We start from the raw sequence: 13,570 nt of genomic DNA, 5'->3' as shown, positions 1-13,570 counted from the left end.
TTTTTTCTCTCGTTCAAAACGTCCATCATCAAAATCCTGACAACCCCTAATTTCCAAAATCACACACCACACAACACCACACCCCTCACACACATATAAAATATATCCTATTATTTAGTTTGACCCTCACCTCTATGCTCGCTTACCCGAAACGGCAGATAGTCATAAAATTCTCCATCAACTCCAATTCGTGCCATCGCCTTAATGTAGCGTGTGCTCGTAAAGAATCTCTTGATGGGAAAGGTTATGAAAAGATTCGTCGCGGTGTCTTTGACATCAGTAATGTAAAGGGTCGCTCTCCAAACTATCTATGCCCACTCGACAGGCTAGTGTGGCGTGTATATATGTACTTAATACCTGGGTGGCTATTTCTCTCCCTCGATTGCTCTGTCTGTACAGTGGTACCTCCCTTTTAAGACCCCCCAATTTAAGACTCCCTCTCCTTTAAGACCCTGTTTGTTTGTTTGTTTGTTTGTTTATTTGTTTGTTTGTTTGTTTGCTTAACGCCCAGCCGACCACGAAGGGCCATATCAGGGCGGTGCTGCTTTGACATATAACGTGCGCCACACACAAGACAGAAGTCGCAGCACAGGCTTCATGTCTCACCCAGTCACATTATTCTGACACCGGACCAACCAGTCCTAGCACTAACCCCATAATGCCAGACGCCAGGCGGAGCAGCCACTAGGTTGCCAATTTTAAAGTCTTATAGGTATGACCCGGCCGGGGTTCGAACCCACGACCTCCCGATCACTGGGCGGACTTACCACTAGGCCAACCGTTCCGGTTTAAGACCCTGTTTTCTCAATCAAAATTCAAGAACTGTAGGTAATTGGAACTTTTGATTATTGAAAAAACAAAACATTACATTTACAGTATGTCTTTTAAAGTAGACAGACACACAAACACTTACAGATCATATGTACTTATCTTTAAATCGTGGACGAAACTCGCTACGATTTAAAAAGAAGAAAAAAAGAAAAAAGCGAGTTTCGTCGACGATTTTGAAAAAGGTAAATGTAATGGGGGTTTTTTGTCAATAATTAAACATTCCAATAACCTACCATTCTTTTCTTCTATTTTTTTATTTTTTTATTCTGAATTTAGGAACATTACCAACTTGGAGAAGACAGTAACATTTGTCTCGCTGTCCGGCCTGACACTATATTAAGTGTAATTAACAAGAAGAAGAAAAGGAAGTTAGCACTCTATGTACTTTTGGATCCCTGTTTTCTCAGACTTTCTATTCATGAGTAACGTGTGTAAATTTACCTCCGATTTGTTTACAGATTTCTGGAGGTCTAAAAACGGGTGGTCCCACTGTATTCTTTCTCTACCTGTGGTTATTGTTTGTGGGGTTTGCGATTGCACGCGAGGGTTTGGCAGTATAGGCCAGCAGGTGCAGGAGGGTGAAGGTAATTATCGTGAGAGAAAAAAGAGACAATCTGTAGTGTTTGGAGGTCGCGGCAATGCAAGACATGGGTAAAGCTTTTGTGTAGCTATAGCGGGAACACGTATACGTTGTAAATATTGTCTTGGGGAGACATTTGTGTCAGTCTGCTGTTTTCGTTTGGGGGATTCTAGACCCGCAGGTGCATGGTGTCGTAAAACAAACACACACATTGACACACAGGCAGACATGCTCGCACGTACGCACACGCGCACACACGCAAGACAGACAGAGAGACAAATACACACACGCACGTACGCACACACGCACTCACTATCACACACACACACACACATGCACACACACACACACACACATACACACAAACACATACACAATCACGAACGTACGCACGAACGCCGCGCGCACACACACACACACTCACACATACATACGCACACGCACGCACACACACACACACACACACACACACACAAAGGGGGGGGGGCAGAAAAAGATAGACGTGATACACACACACACACACACACACACATCCACACACACACACACAAAACACACACATCCACACACACACACACACACACACACACAGAGGGAGAGAGAGAGAGAGAGAGAGAGAGAGAAAGAGAGAGAGTGGGAGAGAGAGACAGACAGTCAGAGAGACAGACAAACAGACAGACAGACAGACAGACAGACAGACAAACAGTTTACCCTTGCTGTGATCTACTGTTCTGATCTCTTGAAGAACGGGACTAACAAACCCTTTGCTCTGATCTGACCCACCTAACCTACGCATCGACAAGTTTAAGTACATTTTGATTTGATAACAATAACAATAATAACACTGACGACACTTTATTGTCCATTAGAATGAATACATTAAAATGAAAAATGGTCATCGACACGTCCAAAGACACATACACGTTTTAAAACACATTAACATTTTCATCTATTTATCTTGAATTGTCGGTTAGGCTCCAAGTGGTTTTCTATCGTCCACCAAAACCAAATCGTTACTGTAAGCCTTATAGTGCCAGTATAGTGTATGTCGCAATATGCGTATCGATGGAGAGATATGGACGTCACCATGCACGAATAACAAAACGGAGCAGTGTCACGCAGAACAAAGGGTGTCACGCAACCAGGTTATTCTCTGCCAGCGTAGAACGGGGTGGATTACTGTGGATTAGCTGTAGATGTCGTGATTACAGTTTTGAGTTAATATTGTACTCACATTTTTGTCAGCGCATTAAAAACAAGTCGCAGAAGGCGAAATTACTACATTTAGTCAAGCTGTGGAACTCACAGAATGAAAGTGAACCTAGTCCGCCGCTAGTGCAAAAGGCAGTGAAAGTGACGAGCCTGTTTGGCGCGGTAGCGGTTGCGCTGTGCTTCATAGCACGCTTTACTGTACCTCTCTTCGTTTTAACTTTCTGAGCGTGTTTTTAATCCAAACATATCATATCTATATGTTTTTGGAATCAGGAACCGACAAGGAATAAGATGAAAGTGTTTTTAAATTGATTTTGAAAATTTAATTTTGATCATAATTTTTATATTTATAATTTTCAGAGCTTGTTTTTAATCCGAATATAACTAATTTATATGTTTTTGGAATCAGGAAATGATGAAGAATAAAATGAACGTAATTTTGGATCGTTTTATATAAAAACTTTTTTTACAATTTTCAGATTTTTAATGACCAAAGTCATTAATTAATTTTTAAGCCTCCATGCTGAAATGCAATACCGAAGTCCGGCCTTTGTCGAAGATTGCTTGGCCAAAATTTCAATCAATTTGATTGAAAAATGAGGGTGTGACAGTGCCGCCTCAACTTTTACAAAAAGCCGGATATGACGTCATAAGACATTTATCGAAAAAACGAAAAAAACATCCGGGGATATCATACCCAGGAACTCTCATGTCAAATTTCATAAAGATCGGTCCAGTAGTTTACTCTGAATCGCTCTACACACACACACGCACACACACACACACACACACACACACACACACACACACACACACACACACACACGCACACACACACACACACACACACACACACACATACACCACGACCCTCGTCTCGATTCCCCCTCTATGTTAAAACATGTAGTCAAAACTTGACTAAATGTAAAAAGGGACACGTTGAATTTTTTTTTCTGTGCTAAAATGAGTTGTTTGTTGGGGTATGAGAGTATGTAAGGAATGTTTTGCAGACACAGACACAGACACACACGCGCGCGCACGCACACACACATGCATGCGCGCGCACACACAAAAACACACACACACACACACATGAACGCAAGTATGCACGCTCACAGACACATGACGCGCTATCACGCACGCACACACGGACACACACACACACGGCGCGCACGCACGCACGTATATATCCACACATACACACACTCACGCGCGCGCACACACACACACACACACACACACACACACACACACACACATATACAGACCAACACCACTACCACCATCTTCACGTCAACATTATCTGCTTTTGAACTTGATACAACTTCATCCACTTGACCCTCCTATCCTGTGCAAACAAAAGGAATGTTTTCAGAAGATCGAGTTGATTGTGGAGACGGTTGAGAGGACACAGATTGCCTTCGTTCATGTCCGTTCCGCGTCGTCAACACAGCAGTCAAGATCCACCCTGTGTGTGTGTGTGTGTACGGTGTGCGTGTGTGTGTGTGTGTGTGGTGTGTGTGTGTGTGTGTTCGGGAGAGGGGTATATGTGTATGTGTGTGTGTGTGTGTTCGGGAGAGGGGTATATGTGTGTGTGTGTGTGTGCGCGCGCGTGTGTGTGTGTGTGTGTGTGTGCAAGTGCGTGTGTGTGAGAGTGCGTGTGCGTGTGTGTGTGAGTGCGTGTGTATGTGTGTGTGTGTGTGTACGGTGTGCGTGTGTTTGTGTGTGTGTTTGTCAGTGTGTGTGTGTTTGTGAGTGTGTGTGTCTGTGTATATGCGGTTGTGTGTGTGCGTGTGTGTGTGTGTGTGTGCACGGTGTGTGTGTGTATGTGTGCGTGTGTGCGTGTGTGTGTGTGTGTGTGTGTGTGTGTGTGTGGAGGGCCCCAAAGGGTTTAAAATCGTGATCGTGATTGGCGTTTTTATATTTAGTCAAGTTTTGACTAAATATTTTAACATCGAGGGGGAATCGAAACGAGGGTCGTGGTGTATGTGCGTGTGTGCGTGTGTGCGTGTGTGTGTGTGTGTAGAGCGATTCAGACTAAACTACTGGACCGATCTTTATGAAATTTGACATGAGAGTTCCTGGGTATGAAATCCCCGAACGTTTTTTTCATTTTTTTGATAAATGTCTTTGATGACGTCATATCCGGCTTTTCGTGAAAGTTGAGGCGGCACTGTCACGCCCTCATTTTTCAACCAAATTGGTTCAAATTTTGGTCAAGTAATCTTCGACGAAGCCCGGACTTCGGTATTGCATTTCAGCGTGGTGGCTTAAAAATTAATTAATGACTTTGGTCATTAAAAATCGGAAAATTGTAAAAAAAAAATAAAAATTTATAAAACGATCCAAATTTACGTTTATCTTATTCTCCATCATTTGCTGATTCCAAAAACATATAAATATGTTATATTCGGATTAAAAACAAGCTCTGAAAATTAAATATATAAAACTTATTATCAAAATTAAATTGTCCAAATCAATTTAAAAACACTTTCATCTTATTCCTTGTCGGTTCCTGATTCCAAAATCATATAGATATGATATGTTTGGATTAAAAACACGCTCAGAAAGTTAAACCAAAGAGAGGTACAGAAAAGCGTGCTATCCTTCTTAGCGCAACTACTACCCCGCTCTTCTTGTCAATTTCACTGCCTTTGCCATGAGCGGTGGACTGACGATGCTACGAGTATACGGTCTTGCTGAAAAATGGCATTGCGTTCAGTTTCATTCTGTGAGTTGGACAGCTACTTGACTAAATATTGTATTTTCGCCTTACGCGACTTGTTTTACCTTTCTGTGACCGTGATTGCCGAAATTTCCATTTCTGTGATCGTGATGGGACTTTGCCCGTGATCCGTGATGACATAAAAATCAAGTCTCGTGATCGTGATCGTCATTTGTTTTCGTGATCGTGATGGGCATTATTGCAAAGCATTTTATTTTCAACGTACATTTTTCACAGTTGTATCACTTTATGATCCTCTGTTCGTCAAGGTGTTTGTGATCGTGAAAACAAAAATCAAGGTAACTGTGATCGTGAAAGCTAAAATTTCTCTTCCCGTGATCGTGATGATACCCCCCCCCCCCCCCCCACCTTTGGGGCCCTCTGGGTGTGACTGTGCGTGCTTGTGCGCGCGCTTCTTTGTCTGCTTATTGTATGTTTCGGTCTGTTTTCAGTTAACAAGATTTGTCACGACGGAAATGTATTTTGATAGTCGATAGAAAACTTTATTCAAAGAAAATAATACGCACAAACATAAAATACACACCGCTTTCCCACTTGCAACTTCACCTCCCCCCCTACCCCCACCCACCTAACATCGCAGTTTTTTTTCCCGACGTCCGGCATAGTTGATGTGGTGCTGTGAGCTTACAAACAAGTATCGGAAACAGGAAACACGTGTCGCATTCTAATTATGTGACGTTGAAGGATGCCACACGGACACACACGAGTTCGAGATTCTTATAGTTGTTAATTATTTCATTAGCTTTTCAGCTGTGTATTAATTAATCATTCACTTATTCAGTCAGTTTTATCTATTAAAAAAAAAGCTCCAATCCAAAATGTCCTTTTAAATCCGATCATATTCCTAAAACAAAATATAGCTAACAACTGCTAACAAGATCTTCACTATCAACCCCATTTTGAAATACCACAATAACAGCTTTCCAGAATCATGACACCTGTCATATGTGTTCTTTTTTTGCATATGTGACCTTTCACCACGAAATGAGTCGCATGTCACCTCGAGCGGTTCTGCGCTGGGCTTTTAATATAGGTCCGGGGAGTGTCTGGTAACAGTGAGGGTCACCTTAGTCACAGGCTTATAACTCAAACAGTTTTCACTCTTTTCTAAAACGGGTTTTACCACTGGATAGAGCATAAAAAACTCTTTAGGAAAATGTAAAAATATGAAAATCATGCAAAGGTGACATGCGACTCATACCGCCGTGGAGTGTCACATATCTCAATGGTTTTTTTCCACTCACATCGCATACTAACTCTACGTCTCTCGTGAAGACGGTTGGGCTTACCATCTACGATCTTGACACTGGTGGCTTTGACGAAATCAATTCATAAAAACATGTTAGCACAGTTCACAGAGATAACTCATGGCAGGTTGTTCATTTTTGGTATGTGCCAAAGTGGAGGGATGGTCTTATCCCATGTAGAAATCTTGGCCAGATCTGAGATGGTGAGCCGAATTGTAATAAAGAGAAGGATTATGCCTTTAAGACGGGCGGTTAAGGTAAAATTCGCCACAAACCTTTTTCAACCATAACATTAATGGCGTCTTACATCGTATAAGTATCTCTCATCCTAACGAATTCGAGGTAAAGCGATTCCGAGATATTCGATTCCGAAACGGAACTGTACGTAGGCGTCGACAGTCTAATGTGATGTTACAACAAACTTTTCACCAAAATGTTAAGCATTTTTGTCACAACCAAGTAGTTTGAAAACCCCTGCTGAGTCGAGCAACGCTCATCTGAGTTTACAAGTCGCTGCTCAATCAGGACTAAACCAGCGAGGCCGTTCACACGGCACACTTTTCGCCCAATTGTTTCTCAGCGGCTGCTGAGCGCCTTCCGACTAACTAAAGTTAATGGAAAGCTGGTTGAAAGTCTGCCATCCGAACAGCACTTAATGAGAAACGACACCGACCAAAAACAAACCAAGACTCTCTTGTTGACTCTCTCTTCCTAAAAGAAATTGCGAACATCAAAAGCGAAGCATAGTCCGAGAAGACGTCATGAAGCGAATAATGAGAATAATGGCGTCACGAAAACATTCTGTCGCTTCTACTACACGTCTCCCAGAAACCGACACAGAATTTCGAGAAAAAATATTGTCTCGGTAAATTTGTCATATCAGCAGGAGAAAATTAATTGTAAGGTCACCGCCAGGCTGAGCATGTATCGGTATGGTATGTCATTAACCTGAGCCGCTAAAGTTTCAAGACGGTCCACCCCCACCACCACCACCACCACCCCCACCACCTCCACCACCACCACCACGACCAGCGTCCGTCAAAGCGAGCCTCAAGCGGGCCCAGAAGGGGTGCTGGGCGTCAGAAGCCCGGTCCGAAGCCCGGCCAGAAGCCCAGTCCCACTGGATGTAGGTGGTGGTGTTGAGCACCGCCATCATGGTGGGTGTCAGCTGCGCGCTACACGTGACGTCATCCACACACGTCACCAGCAGCGCGTCACCGTGCTCGATGACGTGGGTCAGACACAGCGCCAGCTCGAACTGACACCACTGGCTGCGGGCAAAGTGTCTGGAGAAGACGGTCAGCACGTGCCGGCTGTCGTGCACGCTGTGGTAGATGTTGTCCACGATGTTGCGACCCGGCGTGAAGTCTCGCTGGTGAACGCACAGTCTCAGGCCCTGTCGGACCTCCAGCTGTGGCACCAGGTGGTGTCGGACCCACAGCACGTCCTCCTCGGCGTACGACACGAACACGTCGTACCTGGAGCAAGGATAGAAACACGCAGAAACGTTATGAGTAGGAACAAGAAGGTATTGTAAAGCAAAACATTTCATCAATGGTTTCTTTCTTTTCATTTTTTTTTATGCAGAAGCAATATTGCGTGAGTAATTGTCCCTTTTCTTTGACTTTTTTTCAGACCTTAGCTAAGACAGTGATTTTAAGCAAAAAATGCACTTACGCCTTGGCTCAAATGATCTCCTGGAGCCCCTGACACACAAGAAGGTAAAAAGCGCTTTGAATTTTGTACTTTTACGATAGGAACAAAAGTAAAGAGGCTTAGAGAAAAAAAAGGAGGAACAAAAAATTGCCTTACCGGAAGAAGTCGGCCGGAAGTCCGGCATTGCGACCTTTGCCCCGGAAGACCTCGTAGAGCAGGAGCCGGATGTGCCAGCGGTAGCGGAAAAAGACAGCCACCAACGTCAGCATCAACATCAGCAACGTCACCACCACCATCGTCACCACGCTGACTGCATGGCTCAGAAGACACACCTGTCAAGACGTTGCGGATGATTGAACTAGATAACTTTCAACATCTAAGCCTGACGGGTTCGTTATACCATCAACTTAAGCTCGTATGGAAGAAAACTCCGTTCCACGACAAAGTCTGAATAGCAGGTAATGTCACAATCGTTTTCCTGGACTTCTTATGTATTAGCTGTTTTTTTCTGAAAATAATTGTTTTTCAATTTCTATACGACAAAGATTTGAAATCTGCCCGCGCTTATAAGCAATGAGCTATGCCCTTTTTTTCTAATTTGAAGTGGTATTATTTTTTGGTTGAAAGATCACTTCAAAGTTACATTTTTATTTTTTTTATTTTTTTTTTTATTTTTTTTACCTCAGTTGCATGCAGGCTGCTTCAAACCTTATTTTTTGCCCTTTTTTCTTCCTTTTTTTCTCTCTTCTTTTGCATCCTTCTTTATTTAATTTTTTTCTTACTCAAATTCTTATATTTTCAATTGAATAATAAATAAACAAATATCATATCAATTATAACCTTATCTAAAAAAAAAAGGAAAAAGGAAAAATAAAAAACAATTCAACTTCAAAGTAACAGTAATTATTAAGGTTTCGTGTTTCGTATTTCACTTAATGTTATTTGATGCACAACACTCGTGTTGCATAAAGGTTGATTTCTATTGTAAGTATGTAATTCAATGATACATATCGACACAGCCAAACAGAGAAACAGACAAACATAGACACAGCCAAATAGAGACACAGCCAAATAGAGACACAAATAGACACAGACGTTCAACGATCATGCATCTGCACTCACCTGAGGATTGATGGTAAAGTCCGTGACGGGCACGCCAGGCATGTTACGACACATATACCTGGTCCACGAGTTGTTGAACACCGTGTGGTTCGCTGCCCGCAGCCAGTCGCGGAACCACAGCAGGTCGCAGTCACAGCGGAAAGAGTTGCTGCTCAGGTCCAGGTGACGCAGACGTGCTCGCACATCGTTGCTGAAGGTGTCGGTACTGACGGTGGTGATCCTGCTGTTGCTGACGTCCAGGTGAGTCAAGTGCCTCAGGTTGTCAAACACGCCCTCGGGCATCTGGGGGAAGAAGTTGCGGTGCATGGTGATGGTGGTCAGATCGGGGAACGGGGCAAAAGTGCCGGCCGTGAGCTCGTCAAAGTATGTGTTGCCGATGTACACGAACTGCAGCGCCTTCAGGTGGCCGAACAGCAGCATGAACCTGTCGTTGGTGAGGTAGTTCTGCTCCAGCTGTAAAAAGCCCAGGTTTTGAAGACCTTTGAAAGCGTCCTCGTGGATCTTTTCGTCGGTAAAGTCGACGTAGTTGTACATAAGAGACAAGTAATTGAGTGCGGTGTTGTTGAACGCGTAGGGTTGAATGGAGGCAAGGTGTACACGTTCCAGGTGTAAGCAGGTGAGACTGGGGAAGTATTTTAACGTAAACATATTGGTGACGAGATTCACGATGGGATTGGATCTGATGTCAAGCACACGCAGGCTTGGGAAGCACACATGTTTAGACAGCCTCTTGATTCTGTTGTCAGTCAAGTTGAGCCTTTCAAGGCGAGGGTATATTGGGCGTGTATAGAAACATGATTTGGGGAAGTCGTACAGGTCGTTGCTGTTAAGGTTCATGTCCGTCACATTCTCCTGCCCAGCGATAAGCTTCGTGCTGATGTAACGCATGTCGTTATTCGCCAGTGACAAGACCTGCAGCGCCCCTAGCGGCTGAAATGTGGTGGCGTTCCAATGACGCAAACCCAGGCTATTGAGGTAGAGTTTCTTCAGATTGGGTAGCTGGTATTGAAGGAATACGTCTTTGGGAAGCGTCACGGCGTAGGCGTTGCTGAGGTCCAGCACGTGCAGAGACCTCACGCTGAACACAGCCACCATGGACTTTGACAGGTCCAGGAAAATGTTGTCGTTCATGATCAGCACGGACAGGTTGGTGAGAAGGCTGAAGGCGTCGTCATGAAGATGGTGCAGGTGGTTGTGGCCGATGTCCAGATAGCGGAGCTTAGGCAGGTGCTGAAAGAAGGCGGAGCTGTTGTTGATTTTCAGACGGTTGAAAGAAAAATCCAGCACAGTGACGTTAGCGGGCAGGTTGGGGATTCGCTTTAGAGAGAGGCAAGAGCAGTTGGCCACATAGTCGGTCTCCCCGTAGTGACAGCAGCAGCAAGAATTATTGTCACCGCAGTTGTGAGGAGAGAGGAGACTGGCCAACTCGTCACCAGCGCGGCGACAGCTCGTTCCAACACTTCTGTCAGAATTACACGGACAGCTGTGTCCAAGATCTTCTAGTTTTTGACTGTCCCACAAGTTTTCAGTTATCCCATCATTAGAACTGTTGCTGTCTGGTCCCCTGCACCAAACATCGGGCAGGAAACCTGGGCTGTCGCCATCACCGACTGAGCTGCTTTGAAATGTATCTTCGTTTGCAGCCGAGGTTTCCTGAAAAGTATCTCCGCCCCCGACTATGCTGTTTTGAAAATCATCTCCATTGTCTACAGAGCTACTAGGAATCGTACGTTCCGTACCAACTGCGCTGTCTTGAAATGTACCCCCATTATGAACGGCGCTGTCTTCAGAGCCTCCATTATGAACGGCGCTGTCTTCAGAGCCTCCATTATGAACGGCGCTGTCTTCAGAGCCTCCATTATGAACGGCGCTGTCTTCAGAGCCTCCATTATGAACGGCGCTGTCTTCAGAGCCTCCATTATGAACGGCGCTGTCTTCAGAGCCTCCATTATGATTTGTGCCGTACTGAAAAGCACCTCCATTTTCTACTGAGACGCCGTCAGGTATATCTCGACTTTTAGCAGACTTGTGTTGGCGTGTACCGCCGCTACCATCTGAGTTGTCCTCAAGTGCAGAAATGTGCTCGTGGAAGTTCTTTTCACTGTGAGATCCATCTGGCTTGGAGTTATGCGAGCTAGAAAAGAGACTGTCTGGCGCGCAAATGGACTTTTCCCAACACAAAGAAAAGCAGAGATTCGCCACAAACAAAAGTCTCGCCGGACTCATGCTGTATATTAGCAAAGTGAATAAAATCATTTGCCAGTAAAAATGTCACTGTACACACTCGAAGAAAATATGAGTGACTGTAACGTCAAAGGCTGTGGATGTAATCGAATTTTAAACATTCCCGACTCTGAATCAACAACTAATTCAGAAAGCGCTTTTCGACACAAACATGTTTTGCAATTTGCAGTCCAGTTTTGCATGAAAGCTCAGGTTGAGTCTTAACGCTGAGTTTTCCTCAAGTGCAGAAGTGCGCTCATACAAAACAACAAGTCGCATAAGGCGAAATTACTACATTTAGTCAAGCTGTGGAACTCACAGAATGAAACTGAACGTAGTCCGCCGCTAGTGCAAAAGGCAGTGAAAGTGACGAGCTTGTTTGGCGCAGTAGCGATTGCGCTGTGCTTTACTGTACCTCTCTTCGTTTTAACTTTCTGAGCGTGTTTTTAATCCAAACATATCATATCTATATGTTTTTGGAATCAGGAACCGACCAGGAATAAGATGAAATAGTTTTTAAAACGATTTCGGAAATTTAATTTTGATCATAATTTTTATATTTTTAATTTTCAGAGCTTGTTTTTAATCCAAAGATAACATATGTATATGTTTTTGGAATCAGAAAATGACGAAGAATAAGATGAAATTGATTTTGGATCGTTCAATAAAACAAATAATTTTAATTAGAAGTTTCCGATTTTTAATGACCAAACTCACTCATTAGTTTTTAAGCCACCAAGCTGAAATGCAATACCAAACCCCGGCCTTCGTCGAAAATTGCTTTGCCAAAATGTCAATCAATTTAATTGAAAAATGAGGGTGTGACAGTGCTGCCTCAACTTTTACAAAAAGCCGGATATGACGTCATCAAAGGTATTTATCGAAAAAATGAAAAAAACACCCGGGAATATCATACCCAGGAACTCTCATGTCAAATTTCATAAAGATAGGTCCAGTAGCTTAGTCTGAATCGCTCTACACACACACACACACACACACACAGACACACACACACACACACACATACACACACACACACACACACACACACACACACACACACACACATACACCACGACCCCCGTCTCGATTCCCCCCTCTATGTTAAAACATTTAGTCAAAACTTGACTAAATGTAAAAAGACCAAACAATACTGGATTTGGAGTGTACTTTTCTTCGTTACAAACACCTTTTTTCCTTATTATTCTTCAAATTATGCGTCATGGCCGTTCACACTCATTTTATACCGTTACGGTCATCAGAGTATGATCTGTTTTGAAATACTTCCGACAGCACGTTTCGCCCTGCAGTCCGGACTGACGATCTAACAGCGAACGACAAGAAGAAGAAATACTTCCTTGTAATGTGAAGTGGAATGAAGCATTTGCATCGCGGTTGAGTCTTAACGCTGAGTTTTCCTCAAGTGCAGAAGTGCGCTCATACAACATAAAAAAGACCAAACAATACTGTTCTCACTCACAATTGCTCGAGTCATACAAGCGTTTTGCAGGGTCTCATCCATTTGATTTGGAGTGTACCATTCTTCGTTGCAAACACCTTTTTTCCTTATTTTTATTGAAACTATGCGTCATGGCTGTTCTCACTCATTTTTTTACCGGTACAGTCATCAAAGTATGTTTTTTTTTTTTAAATACTTCCTTGTATAACGTGACGTGGTATGTAGCATTTGCATCGCGGTGCGTTTAAGCAGTGTCACAATTATTACGTAGTGTGTGTGTGTGTGTGCGTGTGTGTGTGTGGGGGGGGTGTGTGGGGGGGTGTTGTTAGTGTGTGTGTGCGCGCGCACGTGTGTTGTGTTAGTGTGTGTTAGTGTGTGTGTGTGTGTGTGTTAGTGTGTGTTAGTGTGTGTGTGTTAGTGTGGGCGCGCGCGAGCGCGCATGTGTGTTTAAACTTGGACACAATAATAATTCAGTTTCAGAAGCAACCGACATC

The 13,570-nt window shown here is 43.6% G+C and overlaps 1 protein-coding gene across 1 annotated transcript; it reads right to left on the bottom strand.

The window, feature by feature from the left end:
• Positions 1 to 7,580: 7,580 nt before the first annotated feature.
• On the bottom strand, positions 7,581 to 11,875 carry LOC138967779 (toll-like receptor 4). Its single transcript, XM_070340435.1, has 3 exons — positions 9,395 to 11,875; positions 8,429 to 8,604; positions 7,581 to 8,094 (listed from the first exon to the last, which is right to left on the bottom strand). Exons 1-3 carry the CDS (start codon positions 11,648 to 11,650, stop codon positions 7,581 to 7,583), a joined length of 2,946 nt encoding a protein of 981 aa, XP_070196536.1. The 5' UTR covers positions 11,651 to 11,875.
• Positions 11,876 to 13,570: the final 1,695 nt, after the last annotated feature.

The sequence above is a fragment of the Littorina saxatilis genome, linkage group LG5 (genome assembly GCF_037325665.1).
Source record: "Littorina saxatilis isolate snail1 linkage group LG5, US_GU_Lsax_2.0, whole genome shotgun sequence".
Classification (NCBI taxonomy): Eukaryota; Metazoa; Mollusca; class Gastropoda; order Littorinimorpha; family Littorinidae; genus Littorina; species Littorina saxatilis.
The sequence above is the reverse complement of the archived record's forward strand: the minus strand, read 5'-3'. Positions and strand labels throughout refer to the sequence as shown.